This window comes from Hemibagrus wyckioides, linkage group LG02, assembly GCF_019097595.1.
Source record: "Hemibagrus wyckioides isolate EC202008001 linkage group LG02, SWU_Hwy_1.0, whole genome shotgun sequence".
Lineage (NCBI taxonomy): Eukaryota > Metazoa > Chordata > Actinopteri > Siluriformes > Bagridae > Hemibagrus > Hemibagrus wyckioides.
The window spans coordinates 11,761,035-11,782,262 of record NC_080711.1 but is presented as its reverse complement, the minus strand read 5'-3'; the positions used below and the strand labels follow the sequence as shown (position 1 = coordinate 11,782,262).

Below are 21,228 nucleotides of genomic sequence, written 5' to 3'. Positions count from 1 at the left end.
TGAGAACATACCTCAATATTAACCCACAAAGCACTGGGTTACTCAAACTGATGAGACAGCTATTAAACAAACTGTCTGATCACCGTCTCAGTGTGGTTTCTGCAGAAGCGTGCTGCATAAAAGCCACGTTGTGTAACGGGAGCTTCAAGCCGAGAGCAATGCAGTAAAAACCTCAGTGTTCTATAAATGGTACAGCATAAAGAGACACACCCTTGGTGCACTTCTCCTCCAGATCTCCACTGGAACAGTGCAAGGCTGGATTCCTCATTTACCCTGCAGTGGACCATTACTTTATTTCTGTCTAATTCATAAACCATCTCAGGGCTAAATAGGTTCAGCAGAGCTGGGTGTTGTTCCCAGTGATGGCCTTTTTACCAAATGTAAACATGCCATAAAGTTAAAAATGATAGGTTGAAGTGACTGGAATTACATTCCAAGACTATAAAAGCATTTAAGACTTTATGAACTAAACCACATAGCAGATGGGAAAGGGAAAACAAGAACTCTGTTTATAGAAATGAGCCAGTCCATGCACCTTAAAAATCAGCAATATTTATTTCACATGTAAATATTACATAGAATAGAAAAGAATATAAATATACCATACAAACATACCATATCAATAATGCTGATATAACACTGTTTCTCTTGCAATGAGAAAAAAATGACCATTGAATGTATCACATAATGCTTATTAATGCCTGCTCAGAAACAGACAAGACTAGTTGGCAATTTGATCCATGGCTTTGAGCATGCTGAATAGAAATACTTTGCTCTGACCAGAACAAATTAATAATAGTACTTGATGCAAGCCAGATATTGTTTACCATATGTTGAACAAAAAAATATAAAATAATTTTCCATTGATATTACTGTAATATTGCATATATGTGTCTTCATATTTAGGATAAATATTTGGGTCATTGATGCTATAAGAAGCAAACAAACAACAGCATAACATCTGAGCTATAGCCATTTCCAGACAAACCTGAAATGTGTTGCATTTAATGCAGACAGCAAACAGATGCATACTCAATTAAATTACTGCATCAAAGATTGGTTTTAAGTCATTTGGTATGCATATTTACAACCAAGTAGACATGAACTTCATCCACCGGGAGTCCAAATCCCAAAACTGGCTTCATTAAAGTCTTCAGTAAAAGTAAATGTATTTTATTTGTTATGACTTTTCCATTGATAATCCCATTGAAACCTTTTTTTTGTTTAAAAAGAAAATTGTTGAGGGCTTCAGCCAGCAGCTTGGAAAAGAGTAAAGGGTCTGATTTTGAAGCTGAAAGAACCAAAAGTCCTGTAATTTGTCCTGAAAACCCTAGGTTGAAACAGGACAGTCCCCCACTAGTTTAGCATCTGGTGCTGGAGCTCGTGCCACTGCTGCTGTCTTCAATTTTGGCCACTAGCAACCGGAGAGAATCTCCTGATGTCCGGATGATCTCCCTTCCACTATGAAAGATAAGAGAGATGCAGAGGATAAAAGCTACAGACACATCTTCATAAAATAGTGAAACCTAACATGTCTGGTTGGAACTATTGCATTACTTAATTTTAATGTGACATGGATGAATGGAAGAAATACTGTGTTTTGCTAAAATGAATAAGCTTCCTGGATTTTTACAGGATTTGTATCTGTTTCAAATGTGTACATCACTGCAAATTTCAGTGTTATAAGAGGCATATAGTGAATTGTAATGTGGGAGTATATTTGTAAGCCTGAATAATATTTATGTACATTCTTCCTTAACTTTAATGATCTAGTTATGTAATATATGTAAGACTCTTGGCTATAACTGGTATCGGCTGAGTAAGTATGAGCGTATACTCACGTCTGGTAGTCCATACCGACAAGACTAACTCCGTTCACAGCCAGGATACGATCACCAAGTCTGAGCTTCTGACACTGAGCGGCTGGTGAACCTGGCACTACTGACTTTACATAGATCCCGTTCATCCCTAGTGGAGATTTCTAGAGATAGACAACACACAGCACAAGCCACAACAATTTAAACAAGAGTCATCTGCAGGTCACATCACAGTCTCCATTATACTGTATGTGTCACTTAATGACTAGATTTCTGGGAAAAGCAGAGGACCACCTCAGGAGATCAATGTAGCCAACATTAGTAATTTCAAAAGATTCTTGGCAAGGCCAAAACAAAGCCATTTACCTCCTATTGAGCAATTTCCTCTAAAGTCCGACCCCCACCACACACCTCCATGCCATATTCCTTCATCAGCATTCTCAAACAGATTGGGTAAGCTAAACTTTGCAGCCTTCTGTATCCATACATACGGGACCACTATAGCAGCCTAAGGCAGCCAACAATTATTTTTAGGTACAGCAGCTGCTAAACAGACAAGTTTTGGAGCCATTAAAACTAATGTCAGTCATGCACAGAGTTCAAATATAAAAACTCATGGAGATTTAATGCTTTGTGTCAAAATGATAGCCAGGGGGTCTTCTGACCTATGTGACTACTTACTCTTCACCTAAAAAAAAACCTGGCACAGCTTCTCAATGGAAAACAAAATATTCAGTCATAAAGTGTTTTAGCCAAAGTTTGCTCATGTGAATGTAATCAGGTTAAAGGATAACAAGGCTCTAGTGTCGCTCGTGGTACCAGCTCATAAAAAGATCTTATGACTTAAGATTAACCTATATTTGGAAAGTGAACAAAACATTTCAGCCAACACCACCACATACAATTGGCACTTTTTGCCTTTTGTCTAGAGAAACAAAGTATTTATTTATTTATTTTTAAAGAACTGTTTACAATGTATTGAAAATCCGCAACTCTAGATGGTCTTGGCTTGTAATGCAACCATTTTTAGTTCCTACTATTTTTAGGATTTTTTTTTTTCGTTTTAGTTGTTTGTAGCAAGTTTTCAGTATGTGCCATGTCTGTTATTATAGCCTCATTAGAGCCTTGATGTATTTTTGCTCCTGATTTTCTTAATAAAAACCTATTTAGATGCAAATATCATAACTATAGTTGTCTCTTTGTTAGGTTCATGTAAAGGCACACAGCTAGACCAAAAAAAATATCTGGACAGATATCCATAATCAGCCAAACATCTAATATGAACCCCCTAATAAGGCATGACTCAAGGTGTACAAAGAGCTATACTTTTTGACACTGACAATCAATCCATTAACTTGATTTTAAATATATATATATATATATATATATATATATATATATATATATATATATATATATATATATATATATATATTTGAAAATATAAATCTAAAAGTAAAGATTAAAAAACAGAGTCAAAACAACAAACGTTTGTTGTTGCAGGAGATGTTATAAAGGCTATAATGTAGCAGACTGGCAAAGGCCAAAGAGGATGGGGTTTAAAAAAAAGAAAAAATTCTCACCAGTCCGTCCACCAACGCTAGGCCGAAGCCATGAGGTCCTCTTGACATTTCTACTGTGAACACCTCATCTTCATCCTCTTCCATTTCTCTCACTCCATCTGCATTTCCTCTGAGACCATTCTCTACACAGAAACACAATCACAAATCACTCTGTTACAGTTCCTTCATGTGGTTTGGTCTTTTAAGTGGCAATGCGTAGGCGGTAATTTTAATGTACTGATTTAAGTCCTTTGATTATAAATGAAGGCCTTTAATTTCTGTCAAGAGACAGCTGAATGGGGCATTTCCATAATTTTCCAGTATTTAAACCATCAATCACATGCTGTATTGGACTAGACAAGCAAGAGCATGAAACTGCTCTTCCTCTGGATGCTCCGCTGTGCTTCTGACGTACCTCCCCCATCAAAACAGCAACAGTAACACCCCCACCTCCTAAAACTGTTCACACCCCGGACCAGGACCCCAAACAATGGCTGTCCCGATTAAGATTCCATCCAGCAACTCGACTGTAAATTCCCATGACGCTTCATCCACTGCTCTTTTCTCTCTTGACATCACCACCTCGCTTGTAGATCTTACTCCAGATTATAAGATTAACCCTGTTACCATAATAGCTTTAACATGTTAGCAAGGAAATGCACTGCTGTTAAGCAGGTGCCTTTGATCAGTATGAGGAATCTAATGTCAGTCCATAAAGAGCAGTTAATAGATAAAAAAGCAAATGACTTGCACCAGATTTATTTAAGGCGAACAACACGATAAAAATAATAAAGGCAATTAGTACAGATCAAGCTAGATTAGTTAATTCTTTGCGAAAGACTACTGATGCATACTTTCCCCATCAGAGCTTAAAGCTTAAAGTGCCCAAGAGCATGCGTTAAAGATTAATCCCCATTAGTCATGTGATGAAGAGGCCCAAAATGCTGAAATGTGTGTTGTGAAAAAAGCCTATTCCATGATCTGCTGAAGGTTTTAGCTTGAGCTCTACTGAAGTGCCATGCATGAAGAAAGAAACAATTATGTATTATATATTAAATTTAGTGACACTATTAAAAATATAATTACAAAAACAGCTGTGCCAGATGTATTTATTCCAGATGCTGTGGAATAGAATGGTCAGTTCAGGAATTTCTTGTGCAATCTCATCGTTAATCCTTCTTTAATGTGACGGAATGCACTGAATCATTGAGGTGGAGGAGCTCAACCCATGGTGACAAGAGCTAGCTGGGCTTGTTCCTCATGTTCTTTGCCTTCTCAATAATAACACCTATCAGAGCCAGAGCACACAATACCCCACGTTTGCATCCATCCCACGCATATCTGCATGACCTCATCAATTCGGCTACCAAAAACAATAGACCTGGGGAGGAGACAGCCTATCCTTTGAACTTGAAGAACACCCCACAGAGAGAACATGCCCCAAGCTTCATCTTGACAGCAATAGAGAAGAGAGCTGAAAGGCAAGTTTGAGAAATGCCTCTTCAGGTAATTTATATTATTTGTTCACTCAGCATGGGCCTAAAGTCAAGTCCTTGCTCATGTTTTCCCTCAACAGTACTCCTGCCCTCCAGCTATAGGTCATGAATTTGAGAAATTGCGGTAACTGCTAGTCTCTTAATACACAGGAATTCTGAAGAGAATTTATAAGAGTGCTGTGCATGGTGTATGTTGTGTACAGCTACTATGTTTAAAGCGTACCAGATAATTGGTTACCTTTGGCATTTTGCGTGGCCTCTGCTTGTAGACTCGCCTCAAGTTCAGAGAGCTCCAGGCCCTGGGGTGTGTTGGGTGGGGTGAGAAGGCAGGACGGATCCAAGGCCAGGCTCTTGTGTGAGCATAGGTCCGTTTCCCCAGGTAGGCTGTTCTGAAGCTCCAGGCTCTTTAGCTTCTGAGACAAGAGCGCTTCACAGGAACCTAGTGCATTGTGGAAGCCCCTGAGCTGAGGAGGTGAGGCAGACAAGCAACGATGCTGCTCTGATATATAACTGCAATGAATGGTTGGACAGGTGGCTTTGATGGACCCAAGGCACTCCACTTCTGAGCTGGATGGGGAAGAAACTATTTGTGTAACTTCCATCTGGTCAGTGCTTGTGTCCTAATTAAAAAAAATCACATTCATTACATTACTTTACATTACATTACAACTATAACCACACAATCATGCCTAAACCCAGACTGAAGTTTATTGAAAGTCAGAAGAGGTGGTATAAAAGGTACCTGCAGTGGTTGTTGTATCTGGTTGATAGGGAGGCTGTTGATGAAGTCCTGTAGGCTCTTAAGGTGGGACAAGAAAGCAAGCTCTGTGATGGGCTTCCCCAGATCCAAGTGAAAGGTGTTGTTTGGCAGGATAAGTGGAGGATGATTGTCAAAACTCTCCAGAATTTCAGCTAGGAAAGAGGATTATAATCAATTAACAACCGAGTTAAGGGCTGGCAATAGTCAATATTTATTTATTTGCTTGTTTTTTTGTTTGATTGTTTGCAATCAGCTTACACGCACACACGTATATACATATATAAAAGTATATACATTCACATATATTTCAGATATTTAAAACAAGCTGTATGTATAATTATGGATAAGCATTACTCTATAAGCCAAAGTCTTATGCAATGAGCAAGGATTGCAACTATGGAAAATTATACAGTTTTCCTAACAAGATGCCAACATACATAAACAACACTGCAATTAAAGACTAGCTGTGAGAAGTGCCCCGGGTCATCAAAGCGCTTAGCGTGCCACCCCTACAGGACAATGACAGACTTGGAGTTAACTTGTCAGTCAGCCAATGGGAAAAACAATCACAAGGAAGAAAGAGTGAGTGAGCAACGCACAGAAGAAATAGGATCCTTTTTGTTGGCACTTGTAGATTCTCATTCCTCTTCTTCACTCAGCGTTCTAGATCACACTGGCACAGGTGTGTGTGTGTGTGTATGTGTTGTGGCACTCACAGGTTTGGAGGGCAGATTCTGCTTCCTCTGGAGAAGGGGTCCAGCAGGAGGGACAGGCCCTACTGGTGTTGTATTCTCTCAACATATGGTGAAGTTGTGCTGGATTGAGGTGAGGGAACTCGGCTCTAAGAGACACCCAGGTGGTCTGCATACAGACAAACAAAATAAAAAAAAGGAAATTAAAAGGCAACGCTTTAAAAAGTATTATATCTATTTACTTAACACATATGGAAACAATAACAAAAAAAATGGCAAGCTTAACACAATAGTAGTTTAAGCAACATAAGTCATCATGCAACAAATCCTTGTATTCTCTTTGGTATCTTTTCTGCATTTATTGTGAAAAGGAATGGCAGCATAATGCGAACAAACAGCACCCTCTCCACCACCTAATGTTCCACTTATCTGTAATCAACCAGACACTTTTTCTTTGCTCATATACAGCTGACTAACACAAAGACACAAAACAGATTGAGGTCACATCATGTTTTAGGGAGTGTTCAGTGGTCTGTGCTGAATATAAACAGACAGGGTGATGACTGGGGCACTTCAGAGTAACAGAACAACTCTGGGAGGAGAGGTTGCCTCAACATGCCAGCTCATCAGAGGTCTCTTGAGAAAAACTCCCATTCACTTATGCCAGTCGATGCACAGACGGGAGGCTATTGTGAAGGAGCAAACACATGCTCTAATTTACAAAATGTTGGTTTGTCTTTATGAGTACCTACTTCTTCAGAGGAATGTATATGGTAAATACTTATAGCTAACAACAGTTAACAAAAAACAAGTGTGTTTCCCTTTGCCTGATATGCGAGCAGCTGTGTAGTTACTCCTTATATGCTGTGATCCCTAGAGCAGGGATTTGTGTAGAGAACGCTGCACTTTCTAATACATAGAGTCAAAACAACAGAACATCAGACAGTAACTTTGTCTAAATCTCTGCAAATTATTACTACTGCTAAAAGTAGCACCAGCAAATCATTACTAATGCCAAAAATGGCAACAGAAGTGTAAGGCAGGTTTAGAAATAGCATATGGAAAAAGGGTGATGCATAATTGGTTAAGCACATTGTTGGGTTATAGGCAAACCACAAAATGCCCAAGCTACATGGGTGGAACTGTTAAAACCTGCCTCCTAGCAACTGGCCCACGCAACTCTTTTTTTTCTGAGCTCAGCAAGTCTGCTTTTGCTGATATGCAATGTTGGGTTACATCAAGTGACACAGGAGATGGCACAGATCAGCTTCAACTAAAACCAACAGGTGCTCTGGCAAAGTAAATACATGCTACTGCATTTTACTATATACCAGATGTGACCATACTTCAGATAAAAAAGAGATTAGGGAAATGTACAGAGAAGTTGACCTATGAGACCAGGGCTGCTGATTATTTTGCAAATTTATTCTTGCATTAAAAGAGGTTATGATAGATGCTAAATGAGAACAAAAAGCGCAGAAATACATAATTTCACAAATTTAATTTGTGACTTTGTAAATTGTTTTTTCCCCCAGACACTCTCCCCAAATTTGTTCTAAGGCCAAAAAGCAAAATCTGAAGTAAGTATCTGGACGATTAGTCATTCATGTTTCATATATAGTACACTAGAGTCAAGGTCAGTAAAACTATGAGCTCATTTACAACCCCTCCCTGGCACCTCCTGACCTCACTTCCTCAGAGCAAATAAAGCAATTTGACAACCCCTGTAAATCTGTTACAGCACGGATGTGTCCTGGTGACACCTTGTAACTTTTGTGTGGTCCTATTAAGACAATCACTTCCTATAGTTGTGATCTGTGGTGAGGAAATGCACATGGAATGTTTCTTGACGTAACACACTTACATTGGATTTTAAGTTAAACCAGTTTGAACACAATCACAAGGTAATGAATCAGTCAGTGTCCCAAATATATTTTCATGCTAAACAATTTCCTGATAATTTGAGCTGCATGAGCAATCTATAATTACATCACTCACAGCATGTGGTCCAAGTCTTTAATGGGAATTACACAAACTACATGCCACAACACGCCTTCTAGAGTATAAGCCCGATGACATCAATTTAAATGTACTCTCTGGTCTTTGTTTTGGCACGTTCTGTGTCATATAAGTAGTGTACACAGTGTGCTACAGTCATAAGGAAATAAATATGTTTGAACTTGGTTATCAGGAGTAACCACACCATTATGTCATACTATATTGAATCTGACACCATAAGCGAGTCCTATTGTTGGTGCTACATTGTCAGTGAAGCATGGGGCTATCTTTGTATATACAAGACACCTCAAGGGCACTACAGAAGTGTTTATAAAATGTACGTCTCTTCCTGGGTTCCAGCAAAATGGTCATTAGACATCAACCAGACATTTTTGGTCAATTTCTTTCCCCAAAAATAATGTACAATAAATTGAAAGTGCATAGATTAGTGCAGTTATGGATCATTTAAGTGAAGAAACAACTCTCTTTCATGTGGCCTGACCTGTAGTAAATTCTCCTTAGGGGTGGCCAGTAAGTTGACTGCTGAGGAGAGTTTGTGGAAGAACTCCACTGACAGGTCGCCCAAACCAACACTCTGGGTCCAGTCCATCAACAAATCTAGGTTGGCTCGGATCTGTACTCCTCTGGACCACTGGTAGAACCCACCTCCTGAACCTGTAAAAAGAACCAAATTCAAGTGTAACCATGATTCAGTTCATCACTATTCATTTGGACACATTTATACACTTTTTAACTAGTATCACTTATTTATTTATTTATAACTTTACTTATTGCTTACTTACTTATTTCCATTTCAAAATTTTGATTTATTTACTTATTGTCAGATAATGTGTCCTTGTAAAATTATGTCCATTATGTGCTATGGAAGAATTTCCACCTCAGGGATCAATAAAGCATGCTCACACACACATACATATACACACATGCACTTGCTAACAAACTCACTCATTCACTATCATTCTATGCTGAAACACATGAATAAAAGCCCTAAAATATAAAGACAAATCTTAAACTTTAACATTAGTCAAAGTACTGCACTCAAACCCCAAATGTCTAAATATTACAGGTGCCTGTGCCTTCTGACTGTCTAAAACAGAATATCATGCACAGGACAGCACGCACCTCTCTCCATAAGGATGTTGAAGAGTGAAGCATTGGTGAAGAAGAAGAGATATGCCAGGAGCTGTGAGGTTATATCTGAGTGCACTTTGAAGGTGTTGAGCAGCTGAAATGCCTCCTTAAGAACCTCCAAGACATTGCTGACACCCACAGGCATGCACAGCTGTCCATTCTCAGAGAAAGGGTTACTATCTAGCAACCCTGGTAGCACTGAATACAATCTCTGCAAAAATACAAGAGGAGAATGAAGAATACGGTTTTATTCTGTATCACATCTAGTATATGATATAATGATGAACACACAATCGAGAATGTAAAGGAACTGATTTTCTTCTGACTGCTACAAACTGCTGACACAGGAGACATCATTCAAAAATGCTAAATTAATATTTCATAACACTGTGACGTGAAACATCTACCATACAGGTGTGTGTGAGTTGTCATTATAGAAACAATCATGTATTTGCGCATTAATATAAACCTGTGATTTGCCATGCAGCCAGCGCTACAGTCAGAGTTGCTGTTAAAGAAAATTAAAGGATTGAGAATTTAACAGTGCTGTGCCATAAACATGATTAATAACTGTGAACTTATGTCTTACTCATTTGTATGGAGCAGGATTAGCATCAAATTGTAAATGTAACAGTCAGAAAACAGCATACAAGCAATAAAAAAATAACAGTACTAAAACTGAAGGTACCAGATAGTTCACTATCAGTATTCTCAGCAGTGCAGTATGATAGAGAATTTACTCCAGGCATTGTATGTCCTATCGGAGCCCACAGGAAACACAGCACAAGGAGACTTCCTTTCAGCGTACAGATTGGGGCGTCTCTGGGAAATGTCTCAGCCACGACAGTCCATTGTTACGACCACACTAAAAGTCTTAGGAGCTGACAAGATAAGATGCTACTCCCAGCCTCATGTACATCCCCCACTGACTACATTCACAGATAAAAAGATAATAGTCATGATTGCAACAAAGGTGATATCAGACTAGACCTTGCTGGTGTTTTTCGTGCAGCAGCAAAAGTGTTTGAAACTATGCAGAATTAATATGGTTCCTGTGGGAGGAAAATCTCAGAGTATACAGGAAACTTGAAGGGAAGTTCTGTGTTTAAACACAGGGGTATAGCACATTGTGGCTTGGCTTGGCCTGTAACAAGACCCATGAGTAAAGGTCTGTTCCTGAGACCTTTCAACCCATTTATTTTAATAGTCATGGATTCACTTTTGAATGCAATCTCCTCTGACCTGATACAAAGCCGAAAACACTGAAGCTGGAGAGTGCAAATCAGCCTGCGAGTGACAGTAACACTTTTTTTTTTTTTTTTTAAAAAAAAGCACAGTATCCCAATTATATATTTCAGAGTATAGATCTGTATGAACCAGACAGCCTAGCACAAAAAAAGGGTCTCGTTAAAATAAGCATACTGAAGGTGTAAGAGGTCACTCTAGAAAAAAGGTCTCATCACTTCCCCCCACACTAACAAATTTATTTGTCTTTGTCCAAGAGCATTACATCACCACATCTTAGTCAGACTTATTCAGGGAGAGAAACCCCTGAAAGAATATGGTGACTCTTGAAGGGCTTTAATGAGTCAACTATTGAAATCACAATGACTCCACATTCCTCTTGTCCCTTGAAGCTTCGTCCAGCACAAAGCCAGGATTAACACACTAGTTACATTTAGATAAATCGCTGCAAGAATGTAATATATAATGTTTTCATTGGAAAATGACACAACCTCCTTACCCTGTGTTATTTGGGTTATCACCAAGCTGGACAACTCAAACAGTTGTTGCCACGATAACATACTGGCAGCTAGTTTATAAATTCTGGCCTCACTCCAGTTTTATTCGAGTTGTGAGTCACCATACTTCGACACCACATGAAAGCAGAAGTTATTTTCCAGAGCTATATCTGTTAAATATTGTCATAGTCAGGAGACCATTAACCACAAAGCACTTAGTTATATTTTAAATCACACTGATTTGTAAGAGTCTACGGTTCTCTGTTTTGGTAACAACTGCAGCTTTCTTCCTGAGCAGGAAACAGACTGTGAGCTTGGGGCACCGTTTGGCTTTATGTTCACAGGCCACAGCTGCTTCCCCATTAACTGAAAAGCAGGCGACTGATGAGCCACTCTGTCCTTCCTGTTCACTCTCGCCATGTCACATGCCTCACCATGAGACAGGAGAGAACAGGCAGTACTGAAAAAATCGTTTCAACCACATTTGTACTAGAGTGGAGTGCACAAGTATATTAAAGCTTCGCCAGGAGTTGGTTAAAGTAGTTATTTATGTGGCTACATAGGCAAAACCAGCAAAGTATCCAAACTCCATTGGTCTGTTAAGCAAGTGTTTCTCACTACACAGCAGGCGTGGCAGTGAGCAGTGTAGGTCATGAAGCTGAGATTTGTGGAGCTTATTGTTTAGACAGCAGTCAGTGAAAAAACAAACACTAGATACTGCATAAGAATGTTTACCTCTCAAACAAACATCCCTTTATTATTGCCTAAAGTAACCTGAGCATACAGTAATCTAATTTTTGTTTATGAAACATGTACAAGAAGAAACATGAAGCAAAAAGTAGAGCGTGGGAAATGCTAAACAATGAATTCCAACCTTGAGAGAATTCAAGACATCATGTGTCTGTTTTTCATTCCAAGGAAAGAAACAGACAAATAATCTCTTTCTATCTCCCCCGCTCTCTCTCTCTTTCTCTCTCTCTCTCTCTTTCTGTTACTCACACGGTGGCTTTTTATCCAATTGGATATGAGACTTAATGGAAATTAAAGTAAAATGACAAATGGAAAGTTGGTCTGTATGATAATGAATGTGCATGTGAGTGTCTGTATGAGTGTGTGCTTACTCTCGTAAGGTAATAGACAGTCTGCTGGAAAGTGAACATGATGACTTCCTCTAGGACAGTCATGGCCTCCTCACTGGCAGTACGTGTGGACAGGATCTGAGAATTTAATAATTCTGTGAAGAGCAACAGGCATGTCATTAGTTTCATATATAAAATCCCCACAAATTAAGATTGGAAAAGAAGTTAAGATTTTAAACACTGTATTAGCAAATTAAGAACAATAATGCAAGCATATGTTAAAACTATTTTTTGCATGTGAGGCTGGTGTAATTCACCAGTCGTGTACATTTACCATCAAAAGAGCAGGTTTAATGCTGTTCCATTTAATTAATTTAAAATGAATAAATTCATTCAACTTTAAGGAATTTCAGAAAGCTATAGACACCTTGGATTAATCAAGCCTATTATTTTAAGATTTACAAACAAAGCAGTGGACAAAAAATGTACCTTTGTCTTGCTCTTCATCTTGCTGTGTCCATGGCAGGAGCAGGGGCACCTCATGCTGAATGAAATGCAACAGTTCAATGGAGTTAGCCATCCATAGCACGAGCGGCTGCAGGCCTGGGATCAGGTCAGTCATGTTCAGCACACAAATCGCCTCTGGCTCTGGTTGTCCATCTCCGGCTCCACTGTGGAACAGAGCAAAGACACTATTTGCACACTAATAACACCGATGTACTGTGCTACACAGGAAAAATCAAGATAAGTGAAAAGTGAAATAAAACCCCTTTGTTTGCATAAAATAAAATAAAAAAATCATTTTAAGGCACCTTGACATTTTTCTTCTGTACTGTAAGGATGTTTAAATCATAAAGCCATTAATTTTTTTTTTTTTTTGCCTGCTTCCATTTCAACTATTCTCTTCACTTCAGTTGCAATATGATGAATGAAACTCAGAGGTGCCTCTGTGGCAGAGTGATTTATTACTGGGGCACACTCTCTCAGCATGTTATGAAAGCTGAAAAGTGGCTTGGCAGGTGTGGCTTAGCAGGGAATAAAATAAAATAATTAAAAAGAAAAGCTCTCACTTCTCTGGCTGAAGCACTGCAAGCTCTTTTGTCCTCTCCTGTGGGTGAAAAAAGAACAGCAGAGTGTCATTTACAGTTTTCCTGTTGTATGCCAAATACTACATTCAACATACTGGTAATGCTTTATCATGACTTAAGAATTTATAATACACAGCAAACGAATGCCTTCTACCAAATATAGTGAGATCTGTGATTTTTCTTCCAAAATTGGATTCACACTCACCCACATGGAAAGCTGGATCTGGTTTGCGATTTGCAACAACAGCTTGCAGAGGTTCGTCATTTCCCAGCTAGCAGCTGAATGTTGAATGCACAAACAGAGCAGGAAGGCTGGAACAAGTTTAGGCTCTGGTCCTCTAGGGTCCACCATGGAAAGAATCTTTTCCAGTACCTGGTCCTCTTGGTGCAGTTCATAGGTAAGAGAAAGCACCTGCTCGTCTAAGTCCCTCCAGCTGGCTGGGACCCTTCTGCTCATCCTGTGCCTTCTTACAGAGGAACCACAGGCATTACAGAGTGGGGCTGAAGCTTGGGGAGAAAGTCTGGCCATCCAGGTAGGTATGCAGTGGATATCAGGTGCTGTGGGGTCCTTAAACATGAAGAGGTAATGCTGACCCAAGCCTATCAAGTCACCTGGAAAGAGTTCAGCTTGGCCCTTTAACGGAACACCATTGTGGGTTACGAAGGCTCCATGGAGGGGCTTTAGTAGAGTTGATGTTCTCCTGCTACTCTCAGCTTGGGTCCTGGGAACAACCAGGTGCTGCACGGAGCAGTGTTGGGGAAGCACATCAGGGGCATAGAGCACCACATCCACCTTCAGCTGCTCTCCATCCTCACCATGCCCAGCACAGCTGCCAAACACACAGCTGTTTCCACTCATCAGATAGATCACAAAGTCCTGTAGAGAACCAGATATACAACTAATTTTTACAAAAATACTTGGCTTGAATTGAGATCCTGAGTCACATGGTTTGTTCTTTATATTATTGATAGATCTTGGCACCAATGAGATCAGACTTATATTTTATTTATTAATATAAAATATATTAATATTTTATTTATTATTAGGATGTGAAAAAATGTGATTCCTCCTTTAATTTAAAGCAACATTTTCCTAAGAAGCAGGCAATACCAGAAGTAATGCATTCATTTTCCTGTGAAAATGAAAACAGTAAAATATGAAAACTATGGAAAGAGTGTCCACAGAAGTGCACTCTTATCATGTAGCTTAAAGAGTCCATACTAATTAAAGATTGGTTTTGCCTCAGCTGACCTTGGTTTAAGTACACAAGACATAGCTCTACCTGCAACAAAATTACAGGTAGGAGTGTGGCCTCATCCTTCAGGAATGCTAACTCTTGTTTACAGTAAGATCAGCCTTCAGACGATGTGCACACAGACGTAATCATAACATAACTAATTTAGCAAGGTCAAACAAACACTCTGTGGCAGGCATGAATACATAACCCATAAGCGCTGTGTTAAAAAGTAACTCTGGTCAGGTTGTGTTTCCCGGTGTAACACACACCCATATCAACAAATACAAGCACACTAGAACACCCACACACCACTTTGCATACTCAGCAGCATTCACAATGAAGAACAAACAGTTCAGTGACAGTTTCCTTCTCCTGGAAATGGGATTGGCTAAATTCAGAAAACAAATTAATCGAACCCACAAAGATGGTTAAGATTATACTATGAAGCTACTCCTGCTTTATACTGTTTAAACAACAAAGAGGAAGTAATGGAGTAGTGCATATTGGCTTGCTGTGGGAAAAAATGTGTTTGTGCAGGTGCTTTATTTTTCATTCTTTGGGAAACCTGTAATCTGTTAGATCTTGGCATGAGATCCAACACGTAGAGAACATTCCATCATGAGTACTGCCAGAAGTCAGCTTGGTTTGTGTGCAAACAGAAATTATGGCAGGGGCTATTGTGACTCAAGCTGAGCTTTCCATTCCTGATTGATAGGTGAATCCCACATTCCTTACACATGCTTCAGTTCATTCAGACATCACATGTGACACTCCCTCCCCCAGCTCAGTCATACAAGCAACAGAATCTCAGTCTTTAGAAGATACTCCTTACTTACTTAATGGAAAATCCACCCCCAATAACATTGTTTACATTGCAATTATGCTGCTAAATTAGCTGGTTGCTGTGAGATTTTCATTACTCCCACTAGAAAATAGAAGTAGCTACTCAGTACAGTTGCACCGAGTTATATAACAGACGGCTCAGCTACTTAGCGATCTATGAGACGTCAAGTACAAGGCTGAAGATTATTATTTTGGAAGCTGATATGTTTGAGCAGAGTGTTCAAATGATGAGGTGAGAGAGCTGGACAGATTAAAGGAATAAATCGACGTTGCATTACTCTTTTTAGGTAGAGATGAAGCAAGATCCCAGTGGTGCCACTATCAGCGGCTAGTCAGGCAGCATTATGTATAAAGTATGAAGCATGTCAGTGAAATAAGTCTTAAATAAACCAAATAAATCTGAAATTAAAATTTCATTTCAAAACAAATCTTGGATGTCACTGAAGATTCTGTCTATTTATGAAGTTTAATATGCAAGTCATTCAGTGTGGATTTTTCCAGTAATCTAAAGGAATCTGAATGTGGTCAAAATATTGAGATCATTCATGTGTTTACGGTGATTTGAAAACATTTTCATAAATGTTTATGTCAGCTTGTGGGATTACTGCAATAACAAAATCACAACCTAATGGAACAAATAGCTACCTCTGAATAGCATTCCTCAAACCGTTTACATAGATACCAAAGTAAAATACGGTTTATAAAATGCAATCTTACTTGTCTGTGGCTGTAACCCTGAAGAAGAAGAAAGTAGGGGAAATCGAAAGGCGGGTGAATGGAGTACTGTGTGGTGTTGTCATCGCTGCTCTCCGTCTCTTCCTTCTCTGTGATGAGACAGCGTCTGTCCAAATCAGCTTCGGCCTCAGGATCCTCCTGCAGAGCACCTCCTTTATTAGCCCTGCTGGCCTCCTTACCCATGGCAGAGAGGTCCATGTCACTTAGGCTCCTCCAGATACCGACGCTGTCCATGTACCCACTACTCCCATCCACAAAGAGTGACGTGACCCTTGAATTGACTTTCTGTAGATTCCGCACTCGGGCATTGAGGCCTAGAGTCAAACATGGCAGACAGGTGAGAAAAGATTAGTTCCATGATAGTGGCTCTCCTTTTTAACACTGAAAAAATCACTTAAGATAAAAACAGCTCTCTGAAATTTTAGATAAACGAGAGGTATGGGGCAGAAAGTGGTTAAATATTATCAAATATAAAAGGGATCTTTGGAAATCAAACTAAAGCACTCTTATAGCATTAATATATCCTATGCATTTTAGAAACTCCCAACAACAATAATGCCAGAATGAGTGACAGAAGTGCAGGAAATCCACAAAAGACCTGTTCACTTCCACCTAATACAATCCATGTGTGAATGGGACTGACCAAACACAAACACCATTCAGCTTAACCCTGGGGCCATTAAGCACCATGGAATGTTCAGAGGCCATACTTTCACACCGAGGGCGTTATCAGCTGTGGAAGTGGGCGTCTGTCCACATTGTTGTGCACAGAGCCAGTGGTGACAGGCTCTGTCTCCCTAGACCCTGCTCCACCAGGGAGCCTAGAGAAAACCCTAATTTCTGTGCCAAACACAACAGGGACAAACATTCTCCAGAGTGCAGGAAACTAGCTCAGATGGAAAGGAAAACAAGCAGGCACTACACATGTTCTTGGTGATCAGGCACAATGGGAAAGCCCAGGATGAAACATATTGGCCTGTTCCAATTAATTACTCTCAAGAAAAAACACAATCTTTCCTGTTAAAACTTGGGACTTGCATTGGTATTGGAATAATGAAATCTAACACTGAAACTGATGTTCAAGTTTTTAGTATTATTTAAATCCAGTCTGTGAGAATATATGAAAAAGAGCAGTCAGACATCAGGCAATATTCTGGTATTTTATATATATATATATATATATATATATATATATATATATATATATATATATATATATATATATATATATATATATATATAAACAGCTCTGGAAAAAAATAAGAGACCACTGCAAAATAATCAGTTTCTTATGTTTTTTTCTTCCAGGTTCATGTATTAGTGAGATGAAGAGTTTTGTTTCATTTTTTGTGAACTGCTGACAATATTTCTAATAACTATTGTTATTTAGAGTGTATATTTAAAGGAAATGACAACACATCAAAATAACACAAGATCATGCCGTATTTGCAGAGCTTCAATAACTCAAATAAAACAAAATGCAAATCATTTATAAACAAGTTGTGGTAATGCTTTGGCTAAATAACATTAAGAAATCAGTATTTGGTGGAATAACCCCGATTTGCAGACGTTTTGGCTCCATGCTCTCCACCAGTTTTTCACATTGCTTTTGGGGAACTTTATACCACTCTTTTTGCAAAAAAGCAAACAGCTCAGCTTTGCGTGATGGTTCGTGAGCATCCATCTTCCTCTTGATGACATTCCAGAGGTTTTCAATAGGGTTCAAATCTGGAGATTGGGCAGTGGTCTCTTTTTTTTCCAGAGCTGTATATAAAATATATTTAGTAACATTTGATACTGCATTAAAGTCACAAATAACGGATTTAAATGGCAATGGACACAAATCAGGTACAACTGACTTGCAGATAAAGGTTTTTGCAGTGATTCTGGATCTGTGGTACAATTCAACCCTTATGTAACACAATCAACTGTCAGTGGCTTGCATAGAACATATTGATTGATGTATTATATGAAAACTTGCACAAATATCTGTACTGACCATTAGATTGTTATTAACATGCATTATTATAAACACGTACCACTGTGATATTATGTTGAAAATATCTTGCCCAAAATATCAATGGTAACTTGCTTAAAAGATCAGTGGTGGTGGTAACTTTTAACTTTTAAACTTTTAACTGACACTAGAGTACTGATTCAAACGTTGAGCTGACACCCTTTAATAGTTCTGCCAGAGGACCACTAATGTTTATTAACCCTTATTTTACTTTCATTTGATTCTGCTCATTGGTAATCTGCTTCATATAAATGCATATGCAACATAAATAAAAGAATTGAATAAACATATCAAAATCCTATTCTGGTAAATTACCTGCAGTGATTGTGTCTCTGTCTTTGGCATTACGTTCTTCAATATTTGATCTTTTGTGGATTTCGAACCTTCTGCAAAATCCTTCTTTGGGTTTCCAAAGGGATTGTAGTATAAGGGGTTTCTCGCTGTCACCAATAACCCGAAGACACTCTGTCTGCCACTGGTGGGTTATCCCAATACGCCCAATCACATCACAGAGTACATATGCATCTGAATCTTCCTTTTCAAGGCAGTATCTATAAAAGAATAAAATCAATTAATTAATGCCACAAACTTATATAACTTATGTAACACAGAATACACAATAGATAAAACAAATCAGCTAAAAGTGAATTCATTCATCATCCACTGGACACATTGGATCCTGAGCCTATCCTGGGAATAATCTGGGAATACACTTTGTTTGAGACACTAGTTCGTAGCAGAAGAGATACGTGGGAGGAAACCCACATAGTCATGGGGAGAATATGTCAAACTCCATACATACAGCAACCCAAGGATCAAATTAAAAGGTTAGCTGTGCAATGGCAAAGCTACCCAACATGGCACTTTTTTGTAATCAGTAAATATAAATCTATAATCTATAAAAGGATAGAAGTGCTTACCTCTCCAAGGCCTCTTTAACCAGCTCCTTGGCGCTTGAACGATTCGTGGCCAGCACGCTCTTGTAATTAGTCCCTTGGCAGATGTCACTGCCAAATATTTTTAAGATCCCTGGAGCAGACAGTTGACTGGACAGCTCAGTGGGGTCATCATTTAGATCAATATTTGCCTCAAGGCGCCCAGGTCTGCTGTCTTGCAGAAGTGGACTCCGGTTAAACACTGTGGCCAGCTTGTTGTTGTGGCGGCGGATCTTACTTCTGGCTGGCTGCCTGACACCAGCACTCTCAGCAGATCGAGTTGTGCACTCAGACGTGTTGGATCTAAAAACCCAAGTGAGGCAGAAGGATAACCTTTAATACTTGCCACCATTGCACCATGCTCATCTCCATAACATCCAGAAAAATAAGTACAACATTTATCGACAAGCATTCCAAAGACAATGAACCGAAGACAGATTCCTTGGAACCATCAGTAGATCTTTTATCCTTCAAAGAACACTTTGTCTTTTATGCCAGTAATTAAAAAAATCCCCCTTCCCAATATGTAGTTTAGTTTTGAAACAAAAAGGCTACTATACAGAAATCTTAAACTTTGTATCCACAATATTAGTAAACATATTTGTCAAAAAAATAGGCTGGATCATGTGATGAAGAAAACGCTGACACTTGGAAAAGCACTCATGTCATATATATTGAGAAAAGTGTATACCAAACAACCTAATTTATAATCTCTTTTAGTCTTAAAAGTAATTAGTCTGTATATGGATTTTCAACTGGATATTACAGACTTAATGCTACTGAAATCAAGAGACCCTGATGATTATACTGAAGATCTTCCCAACACTGCTTTCCTCTAAAGTATACAGTTGTAGAAACGTAATGATGTCTATCCCCACTATCCAGCGTCACCCAGAAGAGGATGGGTTCTCATTCTCAGTCTGGTTGCTTACTCATCTTTTCTCAGGACGTTTTCTTTCATCCCTGAATAAAATGTCACTGTCCGGTCTCAGTATCTTGGTCCAGGATGAACAGAATCCTAGAGATGTGTTCCCCATCTAACATAACATTATGTGAAGATCTTAAAGAGGTGTGTAGTCCTGGAATCTAACTAAGGATTTAAACACCTTTACAAAACAGTTTACTTAGACTTTACCAATTAAATCGTGACTTACTGTAGAGAGCCATTGCTGGGCTTCCTCCCTAATGTTGCAAGCCGTTTTTTCGGGGACCGGATCAATAATCCAATAGGAAACCCCAGTGCTTGCTTGTTAAATTGGTTGCTTCGCTCTTCGGAGATCATTTTCCTCAAGACCGGATCCTCGTGCAATAACTGGGATAACTACAGACTGCTTCGGAGATGTAATAATTATAACGTTGACATAAATACACATTAAGATGCCCTCGTTTGAAGATTCAGACCGCGGTGGTCCGCTTTGACTGTATTTTCCATTTCTCCTGACAACTCAAGATGCTCCGTACATTCTTGGAGAAAAGGGGGAAAAAACTTTTCTATTCAAGAAGAAAGATTCCGTCCTCAAGTGTGTCCAAAGCAAAGTTACAGGTTTGTTATATCGGTCACTGGAAAATTTTTAAAAAAAATCTGAACTCAGTGTGAGAAGTGAAGTCTTCAGGCTTTCCGTTGAGAAGTGTGCGTCTCTGTGTGTGAGCGCGTTTGAAAAGTCGCGTGAAGAGAGCCAATCGCGAGTTCCCACAATGACGTCATGCCCGAAAGAGGACGGGGGTGAGTACAAACCGGTATAAAATGACTGTATATAGAGAAGTCATGCACTGTCAGATACCAAACGAAAGATTAATAAAGAAACACGACCGGGGCTAAATAATATACGTTGACTAAGAACACCGTGTCCGTTTCCTAACAGTGGAGATCTGGGCCGTTTTGCGGAAAAGGGAAGGGTGGGAAAGGATATCCCTTGACCTGGGGCGGGAAAGAATGCAACAAATGCAAAGAAATTGCATTCTTCGTTTATTCATAACTAAGGACAAATCATATGAATTCTAAGAGACTACTAAGATCAAGAGTTCTTGGGAGTTTCACACCCTAAAAAGAAAAGACGTCGGTCAATACATGCCC

General features: G+C 39.1%; 1 protein-coding gene across 1 annotated transcript; it reads right to left on the bottom strand.

Moving 5' to 3' along the window:
• Positions 1-536: 536 nt before the first annotated feature.
• On the bottom strand, positions 537-21,020 carry radil2a (Ras association and DIL domains 2a). Its single transcript, XM_058408547.1, has 16 exons — positions 20,309-21,020; positions 19,140-19,457; positions 18,535-18,770; positions 16,185-16,516; positions 13,592-14,263; positions 13,369-13,406; positions 12,788-12,969; positions 12,341-12,453; positions 9,469-9,688; positions 8,828-9,000; positions 6,352-6,496; positions 5,618-5,787; positions 5,114-5,495; positions 3,401-3,522; positions 1,842-1,981; positions 537-1,461 (listed from the first exon to the last, which is right to left on the bottom strand). The coding sequence occupies exons 1-16, from the start codon at positions 20,434-20,436 to the stop codon at positions 1,362-1,364; spliced, it is 3,471 nt and encodes a 1,156-aa protein (XP_058264530.1). The 5' UTR covers positions 20,437-21,020; the 3' UTR covers positions 537-1,361.
• Positions 21,021-21,228: the final 208 nt, after the last annotated feature.

Bases quoted from the DNA above. Each gene is read 5' to 3' on its own strand.
- radil2a (XM_058408547.1), bottom strand. From the start codon at position 20,436: ATGATCTCCGAAGAGCGAAGCAACCAATTTAACAAGCAAGCACTGGGG. The intron at 13,407-13,591 runs GTGAGTGTGAAT...TTTCACCCACAG, and splicing joins AGATCCAGCTTTCCATGTGG to GAGAGGACAAAAGAGCTTGC. The intron at 5,496-5,617 runs GTACCTTTTATA...TTTTTTAATTAG, and splicing joins AGATACAACAACCACTGCAG to GACACAAGCACTGACCAGAT.